The sequence below is a fragment of the Neovison vison genome, chromosome X (genome assembly GCF_020171115.1).
Source record: "Neovison vison isolate M4711 chromosome X, ASM_NN_V1, whole genome shotgun sequence".
Lineage (NCBI taxonomy): Eukaryota > Metazoa > Chordata > Mammalia > Carnivora > Mustelidae > Neogale > Neogale vison.
The window spans coordinates 89,285,195-89,296,986 of record NC_058105.1 but is presented as its reverse complement, the minus strand read 5'-3'; the positions used below and the strand labels follow the sequence as shown (position 1 = coordinate 89,296,986).

Genomic DNA, 11,792 nt, shown 5'->3' with positions numbered 1-11,792 from the left:
AGAGGCATCGCTGATGGGAAGGAAACTTTCCAGGAGCTTGTGAAACATGGACGGAAATCAACTTTTTATACCCTTTTCCTCCCCAAATAGAGTGTCGGCTCAAGTGGGCAAGGACATTTGTCCCATCCAGTTCTTCGATGCCTCTCCAGCACCTAGAAGAGCACTAGGCACACAGAACACGCTCCTTAGGTTTTTGACACATGAATGAACCCTCTGACCCGGCAATTCCACTTCTAACTCCATCTAGCACGTACACACATTTTCTGAGCTGTGTGCACAAGGCTGATAGGACCCAGCAGTTGGGACAACCTTGCAAATCTGCACATACAGCAGAGCGAAAGGAATGCCAGGGGTTAGTGTTCTACCATGGGGTACCCACTGTACATGAGGCTGGATGGGTGGGACGTGGGGGTGCCTGCGGGAGTGGGGGTGCCTTCTGCAGGACAGGCTGTTGACAAGGAAAAGCAGGTGGGAGCTGGTCATGTTGACACGTGTGTGTGTGTGTAAGGAAACACCAGAAACTGACCTCAGTGGTAATTTTTAGAGTATGGAGGGGGGAATGACCTTGTAGTCCAGAGGCTGCTGCTGCTGAAACCTTTTATGCAAACCCATATTCATGTATTATTAAGGGAAAATGACAAGCTAAAATCAATATGCACAGCATAGAGGACTTGTAAGTATGGGGGGTACTTGGGGTGTGCCTAGGAACAAGAATATCAAACTCATATGTCCCAGAGGGCTCCCAGGAGAGAGGGCACTCGGTTTAGGGTAAGGTAAGCAGCAATGGGTCCGATGAATGGTCCCTGACTCTCAGCAGTGGAAGGAGAGGGCATGGTAAGGGATGGGTGGGAATGGGGAAAACCTCAAAGTTCACACCCCCCAAAGAACTCAGAAACATTGCACCCTGTGACACAGAACGCTTAATAGCTTAAGAGATCCCGACTCAATAAGGGATAACACGGAGTGCATGGGGAGATGGAGAGGAGAAGGGAGTTGGGGGAAATTGGAGGCGGAGGTGAACCATGAGAGACTGCGGACTCTGAGAAACAATCTGAGGGTTTTGGAGGGGCGGGGAGTGGGAGGTTGGGTGAGCCTGGCGGTGGGTATTATGGAGGGCATGGATTGCATGCAGCACTGGGTGTGGTGCGTAAACGATGAGTTCTGGAACACTGAAAAGAAATTTTTAAAAAAGAGAGAGAGATCCTGGCTCAGAAACAGATCCCCAAAGCAGTGGTCACACCCTAACTCAGACAGCTTTTAACTTCACACACTGGACACAAACTGACTCCCAAACAGAGCAGACCTCTCACAGTCTGGGCACACAAACTTCCATAGACCAGAGGCTATGGTAGAGTAAAGATCTCCCCACCATACTTGGGATGGGTGGTTTTTCTGTGTTATTACAAAGTAACCCCTTACATATACACCTTGTAATAGACTGAATGTTTGTGTCCCCCCAAACTCATATGTTGAAGTCTCAGCCCCCAAAGTGATGGTATTAGGAGGTGAAGCCTCTGTGGGGTGGGGGTGATCAGGGTTTGGATGAGGTCATGAGAGTGGGGTCCTCATGATGGGGTGAGTGCCCTTACAAGAAGAGGCCAGAGAGCCTGCTCTTTCATTCCACTGCATGAGGACACAGAGAGAAAGTGGTCATCCTCAAGCCAGGAAGAGAGACGTCACCAGCTGCATGACCCTGTGACCCTGCTGGCACTCCGATCTCAGACTTCTGCCCCCTAGAACCGTGAGAGAGTTCATTTCTATTGTTAAAGCCCCCCAGTCTGTGGTACTTTGTTATGGTGGCCTGAGCTGACGAAGTCAGACCTCAAGCTTTTACTTTCTGACCCTGAGTTGTCAGAGTCCTTGTACTTGCCCTGCCTGCCTCTGTCACCACCAACTTTCCTCAGCCTGTGGCTCTCCCATTCTTGCCCCTTGGTCTCTGGGCATGGAGCCAGAGGGTTGTCCGGAGGCTCCAGGGCAAGGACACCTTGCCTGCCATGCTGCCAGCCAGGATGTGGGGTCGAACTTTCCAGAAGCAGGTGAGTAGCTGGGTCTCAGGGGCTGGGGCATGGGTGTTCACACCAAGGCTGGGCAGCCCCCAGCCCAGGCCTGGTAACCTGCTTCCCTCCTCTGTGGGCTATCCTGGGGTGCTGACATTCAATTTCCCAACCTCCTGTTTCTTTCTCTTTCAAATACAAGCAGAGGGCAGCAGAGGGACACAGAAAGGCCCTGTTCTAACATGCTGAGACAGCAACATGTCTGCAAGAATGGGCCTGGGCTGCAGACTGACCGCTCTGCTCCCTCAGGGTGATGCCAAGAATGTCCTGACGGGGCAGTGTGGGAAGGGACCAGGAAACTGGGCACCAATCTTGAGGTTCACCCTGAAGGAAACCTTGAATAGGAAAGTTGAATAGGAGGGCCTCGTGTCTGGGCAATCTATTATATAGAGAGTCACTGTGAGGAATAAAATGTATTTTGTGTAGTGCTTAGAACAGGGCTTGGCACAGAGTAAGTCTTACATGATTCCTATGTCCTGAGGATCCTTTTATAAACCAGCCTCCCTAATGTTACATCAACAACCCCAAACTATCTGTCCCTTGTCTTCCCTGTCTGTTCATCCCTCACTCACTCTTGGATTTTGAACCACATTGGCCTTCTTCTGGTTCTTTAAGAAAACCAGCCCTGCTCATCCTTGAATTTGTTAAGGACGGAGCATTTTGCCTGCAAAACAGGATCTGGGGAGTGAGTCCAAGCTTGCAGGGCATTGAAAAATGGGAGGAATGGATTGAGTTGATTTCCAATATACTACTAAAATTGCGGGGGTGGTGGGTTGCAGCTAAAGCACTGCGTAGGGGGAAATCTATAGTTCTAAATGCATAGATCAGGAAAGTTGAAAACAAATGAGTTAAGCTTCCATATCAGGAAGGTGGAAAAGGAACAGCAAATTGAACCCCGAGAAAGTGGAAGGAAGGAATTACAAAGATAAGAGCAGAAACCGGTGAAACAGAAAGCAAGCATCCATTGGATATGGGAACAAGGTCATAACTTGGCTCTTTGAACACATTAATAAAATATCAGTAATTTCTCTTTTCTCTCAAGCAATTAAGAGAAAAAAAATAAAGCACCAATATCAGGACTGAAAAGGGGATGCTGTGACAGATCCTACAGACATTAAAAGGTTTTTAATATATAACTTTATTTTCAATGGAGTCCAAAGGTCAATTTCTCATTCTACTGCTTGTGTGTTCCCATGGATCCTCTGTATCCATGAGGACAGCAGAGCTCAGCAACTTTGCTAATGCTTCCTCCACTGATAAGACTAGAACTGCACAGTGTTTTTTTAAGCTGGGCCTCAGTGCAATCAATTGTTCAAAATGTCATGGTTTGAATGGAATTGAACACAGTGGAATGAAATGAATAAAATAGTATAGGGTGGCACAAAATAGGATAGGATAGGATAGGATAGGATAGGATAGGATAGGACAGAACAGAAGTCAGACTTTGTGCTAGGCACTGGACCTAATTGTTGTAGTAGATATCTACTAATTGAACAAATACTATTGAACATCTGCTAGTTGTTTGGGACACAGTGGAGAACAAAACAGAGAGAAATCTCTGCCCTTATGTACCTTATCTCTAGTTGGAGAGACAGATATTAGCATTGCGTTAGATATGCATAAGGCTCTGTGGCCAAAGATACAAAGATGGTCCTTATGAGGAACAGGCAAAGAGGCAATGTAGCTTGAGATGGATGAGGCTGTAGAGACTAGAGACCATGCTAGGGAGTCTGAAATTCAACAAGATGACCCCAACAACACCATCATCATCACTGTGAACTCTTATACTACTTGCTATGTGCCAGGCATTGTTCTAAGCCCTTAAAAATCCAACTGTTTTTTTAAGTGGTCAGGATAATCTTCTATGTCTAAAATCATGCACATTTTACAGAAGGGGAAACCAAGGCATAGAGAGATTAATTAAACATCATTCTGGGTCCCAGGGTCTCTTCTTTTAACCATAATATTCTGCTACAGTGCCAGACCACAGGCACCTTATATTTCTGTAGCCAATGTCGTATAAATATACAAATTACTAACGAATGCAAATCAAGCCTCTGCCTTCAGCTCATGTCATGATCTCAGGGTCCTGGGATCGAGTCCCACATCAGGCTCTCTGCTTGGCAGGGAGCCTGCTTCCTCCTCTCTCTCTCTGCCTGCCTCTCTGCCTACCTGTGATCTGTCTGTCAAATAAATAAAATCTTTTTTTTAAAAAAAGAGTGCAAATCAAGAGAAAGATCAGATGGGAAGTGTGCTGAGGGGAGGAAGTAAGAATGGGGGAGGTGTTGTCTTCCTACTGGGCTTCAAGGTGGATCTGTAAACACACATGCCTAGAAACATTTATATCATCTGAGATGCTCCCTTCCTGTCCTGGCATAGCTAAGGAGTGAGATAAAGGGGACTGGGTTAAACTGGCCAACAGAGGGCTTGTAATCATAAGGTTGGGCCTCCTCTGTGTCTTGGCATTCCTTGCAAAAGAGAAGAAATCCAGCTTCGGGACAACAGGAGAGGGTTTGGTCTTGGTCTTCATCTTACCCCTTAACTTCATCTCTATCTCTCTACAAGGGGAAAGAGAACAAGAAAACAGTACAGAGTAGTCATGGCAGACTCTTATGAATCCATACATGGGTGGTAAGTATTTTTTTAAGATTATTTATTTATTTATTTGACAGAGAGAGATGACAAGCAGGCAGAGAGGCAGGCAGAGAGAGGGGAGGAAGCAGGCTCCCTGCTGAGCAGAGAGCCCAATGCGGGGCTCGATCCCAGGACCCTGAGATCATGACCTGAGCCAAAGGCAGCGGCTCAACCCACTGAGCCTCCCGGGCACCCCATGGGTGGTAAGTTTTAACTCAAGTGGGTGCTCGGGTGGGTCAGTCAGTCAAGCGTCTGCCTTTGGCTCAGGTCATGATCCCAGAGACCTGCGATCGGGCCTACATCAGACTCCCTGCTCAGTGGGGAGTCTGCTTCTCCCTCTCCCTTTGCTGCTTCTCCTGCTTGTGCTCTCGCTCTCTCTCTCAAATAAATAAAAATCTTTTTTTTTAAAGACTCTACTCAGTTTCCTCCCAGGACTTTCCCTTAGAAATGGGCTTGAGGAAGAAGTATGGTCCTTGTGGAGATGAGGGGAGGTGAAGAGAAGGAAACGGGAAACATAGGTGTGACCAGTGGCAATGTAACTCTTTTGAACTGTTTTCTTTTTTAAGTCATGGGGGAACAGCAGTCAGACTCTTTCACCATGCCTTATCCAAAGAATTGACCACATTGTGATGACAGTGAAGAGTATCAAAGACACCACCATGTTTTATTCCAAGATCCTGGGCATGGAAGTCACAACTTTCAAGGTACTCACTTTCTCAAGTACAAACTGCAAGTGAAGTAGAATTTGGTTATAATACACTTAATTCCTCCCCCTAAAAACACCCCACAGGAAATCTGTGAGGCAAATTGAAAGGATCAATGTAGAGATTCCAAACTCTGAAGGCAAAACTTCCAGAGAGAGAATTGAGAAAAAGAAGGGGAGGTAAGTGCCATAAAAATAATGCAAGAGAATTTTCCAGTCTTTATCCAGAAAGGATTAACTAAGTATCCAGCACATTAGATATGTTCTTATGAAATTATAGAACATCAAAGTGGAAATGAATATCCAAATCCTCAGATCTTTCAAAGAGGTTAAAAAGAAAAGTAGCTCAGTCAATAGAGCATGCCACTCTTGATTTCAGGGTCATGAGTTCAAGCCCCACACTGCACATGGAGCCTACTTAAAAAAAAAGAAAGAAAGAAAGAAAGAAAAAGAAAAGAAAAGTAGTTCAATGATAAAGGGAAAAGAAATAAGCAGATACCAAATTGCCTAAGAGTCAGAGACCAGAAGACAATAGAACAATTTCAAGATTTTGAGGGGAAATTCTATGTCCAGCCAAACTACTAACCAAGGTGAGTATAGAATAAAACATTCTTAGAAATATGGGGGCACCTGGCTGGCTCAGTCTGTTAGTATGTGACTCTTGGTTTCAGGGTTGTGAGTTCGAGTCCCACATTGGACTTACAGTTTCCTTTAAAAAATCATAGACATAGAAAGAGTCTAAAGCTTTGCCCACTTGTTTTGAAAATTACTCAAGAGCATGCCACATCAAAGCAAGTGATTATGCCAGAAATAGCAAAGACATCAAAGTCAGGGCACAGCAGGTCCCAAGAAGATGATCCCAGAAAGATGCCAAGAAAACACTCAGCCTGGTTTGGAACAAGTAGGGGGGGGAGGTCCCAAGAAAGAGAGCGAGCCAAGGAAAAAAAGTGAAATAAGGTCATTTTATGATAGAATGGATGTGGCATCAGCCATGATGATAGAAGAGAAAGAAACAGGAAAATGATAAAAGGAAGGGAAGAGGTGGAGTGGGAGGGGACATGAAGAGGATAGGAGGGCCAGTGAGACATTAGCTGTAGTTCATCTATCAAAACATAAAGATGTATGTATGTCTTTTAAAAATTATAAAGGAACTAAAAGAGGAACTACAAGTGATGACAGAATTCTATTGGGAAGTGTAGTAATATGGATGAGCTAAATTCTTGTTTATCAGAGCAGGGAGAGGAGTGAAAATGTCACAAATTCCTAAATAAATTTGCTAAATCAAGAAAATGTCTGAAGTTGCCCATTATCAGTCACCGACTGTGTCTGGAGGTACATAGGAGAAAACTCAATGAACAGTGGGTGAAAGAAGATTGAGTTTTCTTTTTTTTCTCATTTAACAACCTCTGTAGAAAGTTGGGGTTCATGCAGAGGCTGGGAAAGAGGAGGACGTGAATGGCAGAGAACTGCCAGCTCAGGGGGACTGGGAGGTTTCCAGAAGCTCCACCCACAACCTCTGCTGCCATCTCATTGTCCAGTCCATCTTACATGGCTGCCCCCCGCCAAGGAATGCTGGGAAAATGTAGGCTTTTTAAGCTGCGCACACCACTGACCCCATTGAAATTTGGGTTGTTTATAAGAAAAAAGGGAGAAAAACACATTTTATTGTACACTAAGTTAATGTATATTAAGAAAAATTGCTGTCTCTGCCATGGGCATCATTTACATATTATTTGAAGATAATGCAAATAATTTCCAGAAGAAATACACACACACACGCACATGCTGAAAGCAGTTGCTTCTAGGGAATGAGACTGGACTGGGATGGGGCAAAGGGCTGTTGTTTTTCATTAAAAGCCCCACTGGGCATCTGGGTGGCTCAGTGGATTAAGCCTCTGCCTTCGGCTCGGGTCATGATCTCAGGGTCCTGGGATCGAGCCCCACATCGGGCTCTCTGCTCGGTAGGGAGCCTACTTCCCCCTCTCTCTCTCCCTGCCCCTCTGCCCACTTGTGATCTATCTCTCCGTCAAATAAATAAATAAATAAAATTTTTTTAAAAAGCCCCATTGTAGGGGCTCCTGGGTAGCTCAGTCATTTAACTGTCTGCCTTCAGTTCAGGTCATGATCTCAGGGTCCTGAGATTGAGTCCTGCATCGGGCTCCCTGCTCAGCGGGGAGTCTGGTTCTCCCTCTGACCCTCCCCTGTCTTGTGCTCTCTCTCTCTCTCTCATTCTCTGTCTCAAATAAATAAAATATTAAAAAAGAAGCCCCATTGTACTTTGTTTTAACCTTGTTGGGGTAGGGAGGTGGCTTTGTCTCATGCTCACCTTGGGGGTTTACTTCTTGGTTGTTCTTCCTCCCCAAATAGGGTGACCTGATGGTTAAGCATCTGCCTTTGGACTAGATCGGGCGCGTTCAGGGTGGTATGGCCGTAGACAACATCTGCCTTTGGATAGGACCATGATCCCAGGGTCCTGGGATCAAGGCCCACATCAGGCTCCCTACTTAGCGGGGAGCCTTCTTCTCCTTCTGCCTTCTGTTCTACTTCTTGTGCGCTCTCTCTCTCTCTTTCTCTCTGTTAAATAAATAAATAAAATATTTTCTTAAAAAATAGGGTGACCGGAAAGCATTGTGCTTTGGTGAACAGAAATTGAACCTCCATGAGGTGGGAAAGGAATTTGAACCTAAAGCTGCTCACCCAGTTCCTGGCTCCCTGGATATATGTCTGATCACAGAGACACCTTTGGAGGAAATGGTCCAGCACCTTAAGGTGAGCTGAACATCCGTTCTTTTTAGAAAGCTGTGTCTGGTCCTGAGGAAACAGAAGCATGACCCTGTCAGGTCTTCCTCAAATTTCAGACAGAACAAGTTTCCTCACTTCCAGATAATGCTTGTATACAACTGTTTGCTCATTATTTCTGTTGACATCATTGTTTCATGTAAACAAATCTATTATAAAGGGAAACATTATATCCTTTTAAAAAAAGATTTTACTTATTCATTTGAGACAGAGAGAGCATGAGCAGGGAGAGAGGCAGAGAGAGGAGGAGAAGCAGTCTCTCTGCTAAGCAGGTTGCCTGATGTGGGTCTTGATCCCAGGACATCTGAGCCAAAGGCAGATGCTTAACCATCTGAGTCACCCAGGCGCCCCACATTACATCATTCTTGTAAAAAAAAAAAGATATAAACTTAAATTCTTTTTACAGAAATGCATTTCTGTAAAAAGCAAAAAGTTTGACCAAGTACATGAAAAGCCCATTATATCTTGACACAAAGGGAAGTTAACTTGTAAACACAAACAAACAAACAAACAAACAGCTATAAAAACACCAGTCGTGGGGCTCAGTCAGTTAATCACCTGCCTTCAGCTCAGGTCATGATCCCAGGGTCCTGGGATAGAGCCCAGAGTTGGGACCCTCTGCTCAGCGGGGAGTCTGCTTCTTCCTCTCCCTCTGCCCCTCCCCCTGCTAATATTCTCTCTATCTTGCAAGTGCACATGCTCTCAAATAAATAAATAAAATCTTAAAAAAACAATAACAAAAAACCCCCACCAGTTGTTAGATTTTATCCACTTCCTTTCTCTGAACTCTCTGGGCCTGACATTACAAAGGAAGATTTGGCAGTTGAGGAGGTGCTAAGGACTTGTTAGCATCCACCAGAGGTTTTCTTCTTGGTATAATCAGAAGGTTTGAAATGTAAGGCACCTGACTGGCTCGTCAGAAGAATATGCAGCTCTTGATCTCGGGGTTGTGAGTTTGAGCCTCACACTGGGTGTAAAGATCACTTCGTTTAAAAAACAAAACAAAACAAAAAAAGAACGGATTTTTTAAAAAATTCCGACAGACAGAGATCACAAGCAGGCAGAGAGGCAGGCAGAGAGAGACAGAGAAGCAGGCTCTCTGCTGAGCAGAGAACACGATGCGGGACTCAATTCCAGGGCTCTGGGATTATGACCTGAGCTGAAGGCAGAGGCTTTAACCCACTGAGCCACCCAGGCGCCCCAACAAAATGGATTTTTTAAAAAAGGATTGAAATAGGATTTAATAGGGAATATTTAATTTTGTGTCCCTCTAACACTCAAAATGATTTCATGTAAAGGAAGCATGGCTTCTCCTTTTGGGGAACACAGATTAAGATCTTGTATATAATCTTCCTTTGGAAAGTATCAGTGAATAGGCTAATTTGGAAGTAAAGTGGAGAAAGCCTAGGGATTAAGAGCATGGATTTTGGTCCAGACTACCTGGGTTGAATTCTGAATGCCACTTACTAGATAATACTAGGTACTATTATCATTCCACTTTACAGATGAGGAAAGTGAGGCACAGAGCAGTTAGGTACTATGCCCCAGGCCATACAGCTGGTCTGTGGCTGGAGCAGAGGGAGGGAGGGGAGAATGGCAGGAGATGAAGACAGAAAGACATCAGGGACCTTCTGGGGATTAAATTTTGGTCTCACCTATATACTATGATGAATCACTTTTGCATTCTCCTCCCACTTCAGGCTTGTGAAGTTCCCATTGAGGAGGGTCCGGTCCCCAGAACAGGGGCAAAAGGACCCATTATGTCCATCTACTTCCGAGACCCTGATGGAAACCTAATTGAGGTGTCTAACTATATCTCCCCATGATTCAGGGCTGGCCCTCCTTCATTCTGTTCCCTGCTATGTCTCCCTCTCCCTTCCTTCCTACAAACTCTTACCTAAGCCCAGAAATCTCCAAGGACCTGGGCATTTCACTCTTCCTACTCTAGGGGGGTGGGTTGCTGATTTGGGTTGGGGACCAAAACTACCTGCCTGAATATCCCCCATCCACAGTTCCCCCTAATAAATTAATAACCTCTCAGTGAGTATGATCTCTTCATTACTATTGTCTCAGGTTTACAGAGGGATGTTTGTCTAGGGTGTGAGGTCTCTGTCTGGGGGCCAGTGACCAGTGTACAACATCTCCGGGGACCAAATCCAGGGTCATCCCCTTGGGATTCAGGGTCCTGACAGATTTCTCCTTGTTAGTGAGCCCAACGTTTTTCATCCCTTTGGAATTCACTTCACCCCTTCCAAGTGCTGCCTGCTGTGTTCTCCAGCCCAGAGGCCTCGCTGAACTTCAAGATCTCTGTGAGTCCCATGGAAGCTTCAAGGAGTGCCCCAGATGACACTACCTCTTCCTGGAGTGTCTCCTCTGACCACACCCATAGGGTATGCGGTCCGACTCTCTACCTTTGGATCAGTTAGGTCCAGACTCATTTCAACTGAGGCTCAGCTCCTGACAGAGCAGACAGACAAGGACAAATCTCATCTGTGTCTGTGTCTGTCCTCCCCCACAACCACCAACACCATCCATTCAGTCAACTAATAAACACATACTGAGCACCTACTGTGTGCTTGGCCCTGTTCCAGACACTGGGGAGACACTGTTGAACAGAAGAGATAAGCACATCCATGTTCGGGGAGCTGCTGTTCTAGTGGCAGAGAGAGAATGAATAAAATTAAGTAAGGAAAATATGAAGTATGTTAGAGGACGAGAAATGCTTTCGGAGAAAAAGAAAACATGGAAAAGAGGAAACGCGGCTAAAAATTGCTGGGGCAGTTTCTGATGTGTAAGGGGACGGTCAGAGGGCCATCTTCACTGAGGAGCCATTTGAGCGCGGATCCGAGGAGATGAGGGAGGGAGTGGCTCCAAGAGCTGAAGGAAGAGCAGAACAGGCAGAGGGCACCAGGGCCAAGGCCCTGAAGTGTGGCAGTGTGTGGGAAACAGTGAGGAGGCCAGTGCAGAGGCAGCGGTGAGTGTGTGGGGCGGAGGGTGGTGGGAGCAGGAGGTGAGGTCAGACGGCAGGTGGGGGACAGATCATGTAGCCTCGGAAGGAAGGGTCGTGAGTGGAGGAGGGCCACGATCTGACTCAGGATTTAACAGGTGCCCTTTGGGGGGACGCCTGGGTGGCACAGTTGGTTGGACGACTGCCTTCGGCTCAGGGCGTGATCCTGGAGTCCCGGGATCGAGTCCCACATCGGGCTCCCAGCTCCATGGGGAGTCTGCTTCGCTCTCTGACCTTCTCCTCACTCATGCTCTCTCTCACTGTCTCTCTCTCTCTCAAATAAATAAATAAAATCTTAAAAAAAAAAAAACAAAAAAACAGGTGCCCTTTGGCTGCTGTGAGGACAGTGGCTCTAGGGAGGAAGGCGGAAGCAGTGGAACCGTGATGGGGAGGCAACTGCAATGGCCTGAGCAAGCGATGCCGGTGCTCGCAGGGGAGGTGATATAGAGTGGTTAGATTACGGAGATATTCTGAAGACAGAGACAGAGACGAGTTCGCCAAGAGAGAAATGTCAACTAGAGAAGAGGTCCAAGGACATTTAGAGTTCTGAAACGAGGATGAACCAGCAAGCGAGGCAGGCAGAAAGGCAGAGGAA

The 11,792-nt window shown here is 46.1% G+C and overlaps 1 protein-coding gene across 1 annotated transcript; it reads left to right on the top strand.

The window, feature by feature from the left end:
• The first annotated feature begins 1,961 nt into the window (after nucleotides 1-1,961).
• Nucleotides 1,962-10,234, top strand: GLOD5 (glyoxalase domain containing 5). The gene is made up of 4 exons (XM_044235385.1): nucleotides 1,962-2,036; nucleotides 5,255-5,392; nucleotides 8,005-8,160; nucleotides 9,891-10,234. Exons 1-4 carry the CDS (start codon nucleotides 1,995-1,997, stop codon nucleotides 10,014-10,016), a joined length of 462 nt encoding a protein of 153 aa, XP_044091320.1. The 5' UTR covers nucleotides 1,962-1,994; the 3' UTR covers nucleotides 10,017-10,234.
• Nucleotides 10,235-11,792: the final 1,558 nt, after the last annotated feature.

Excerpts from the sequence above, each read along its gene's own strand:
- GLOD5 (XM_044235385.1), top strand. The coding sequence starts at position 1,995 with ATGCTGCCAGCCAGGATGTGGGGTCGAACTTTCCAGAAGCAG. Across the intron at positions 2,037-5,254 it reads GTCGAACTTTCCAGAAGCAG|TCATGGGGGAACAGCAGTCA; the intron begins GTGAGTAGCTGG and ends TTCTTTTTTAAG. Across the intron at positions 5,393-8,004 it reads TGGAAGTCACAACTTTCAAG|GGTGACCGGAAAGCATTGTG; the intron begins GTACTCACTTTC and ends CTTAAAAAATAG.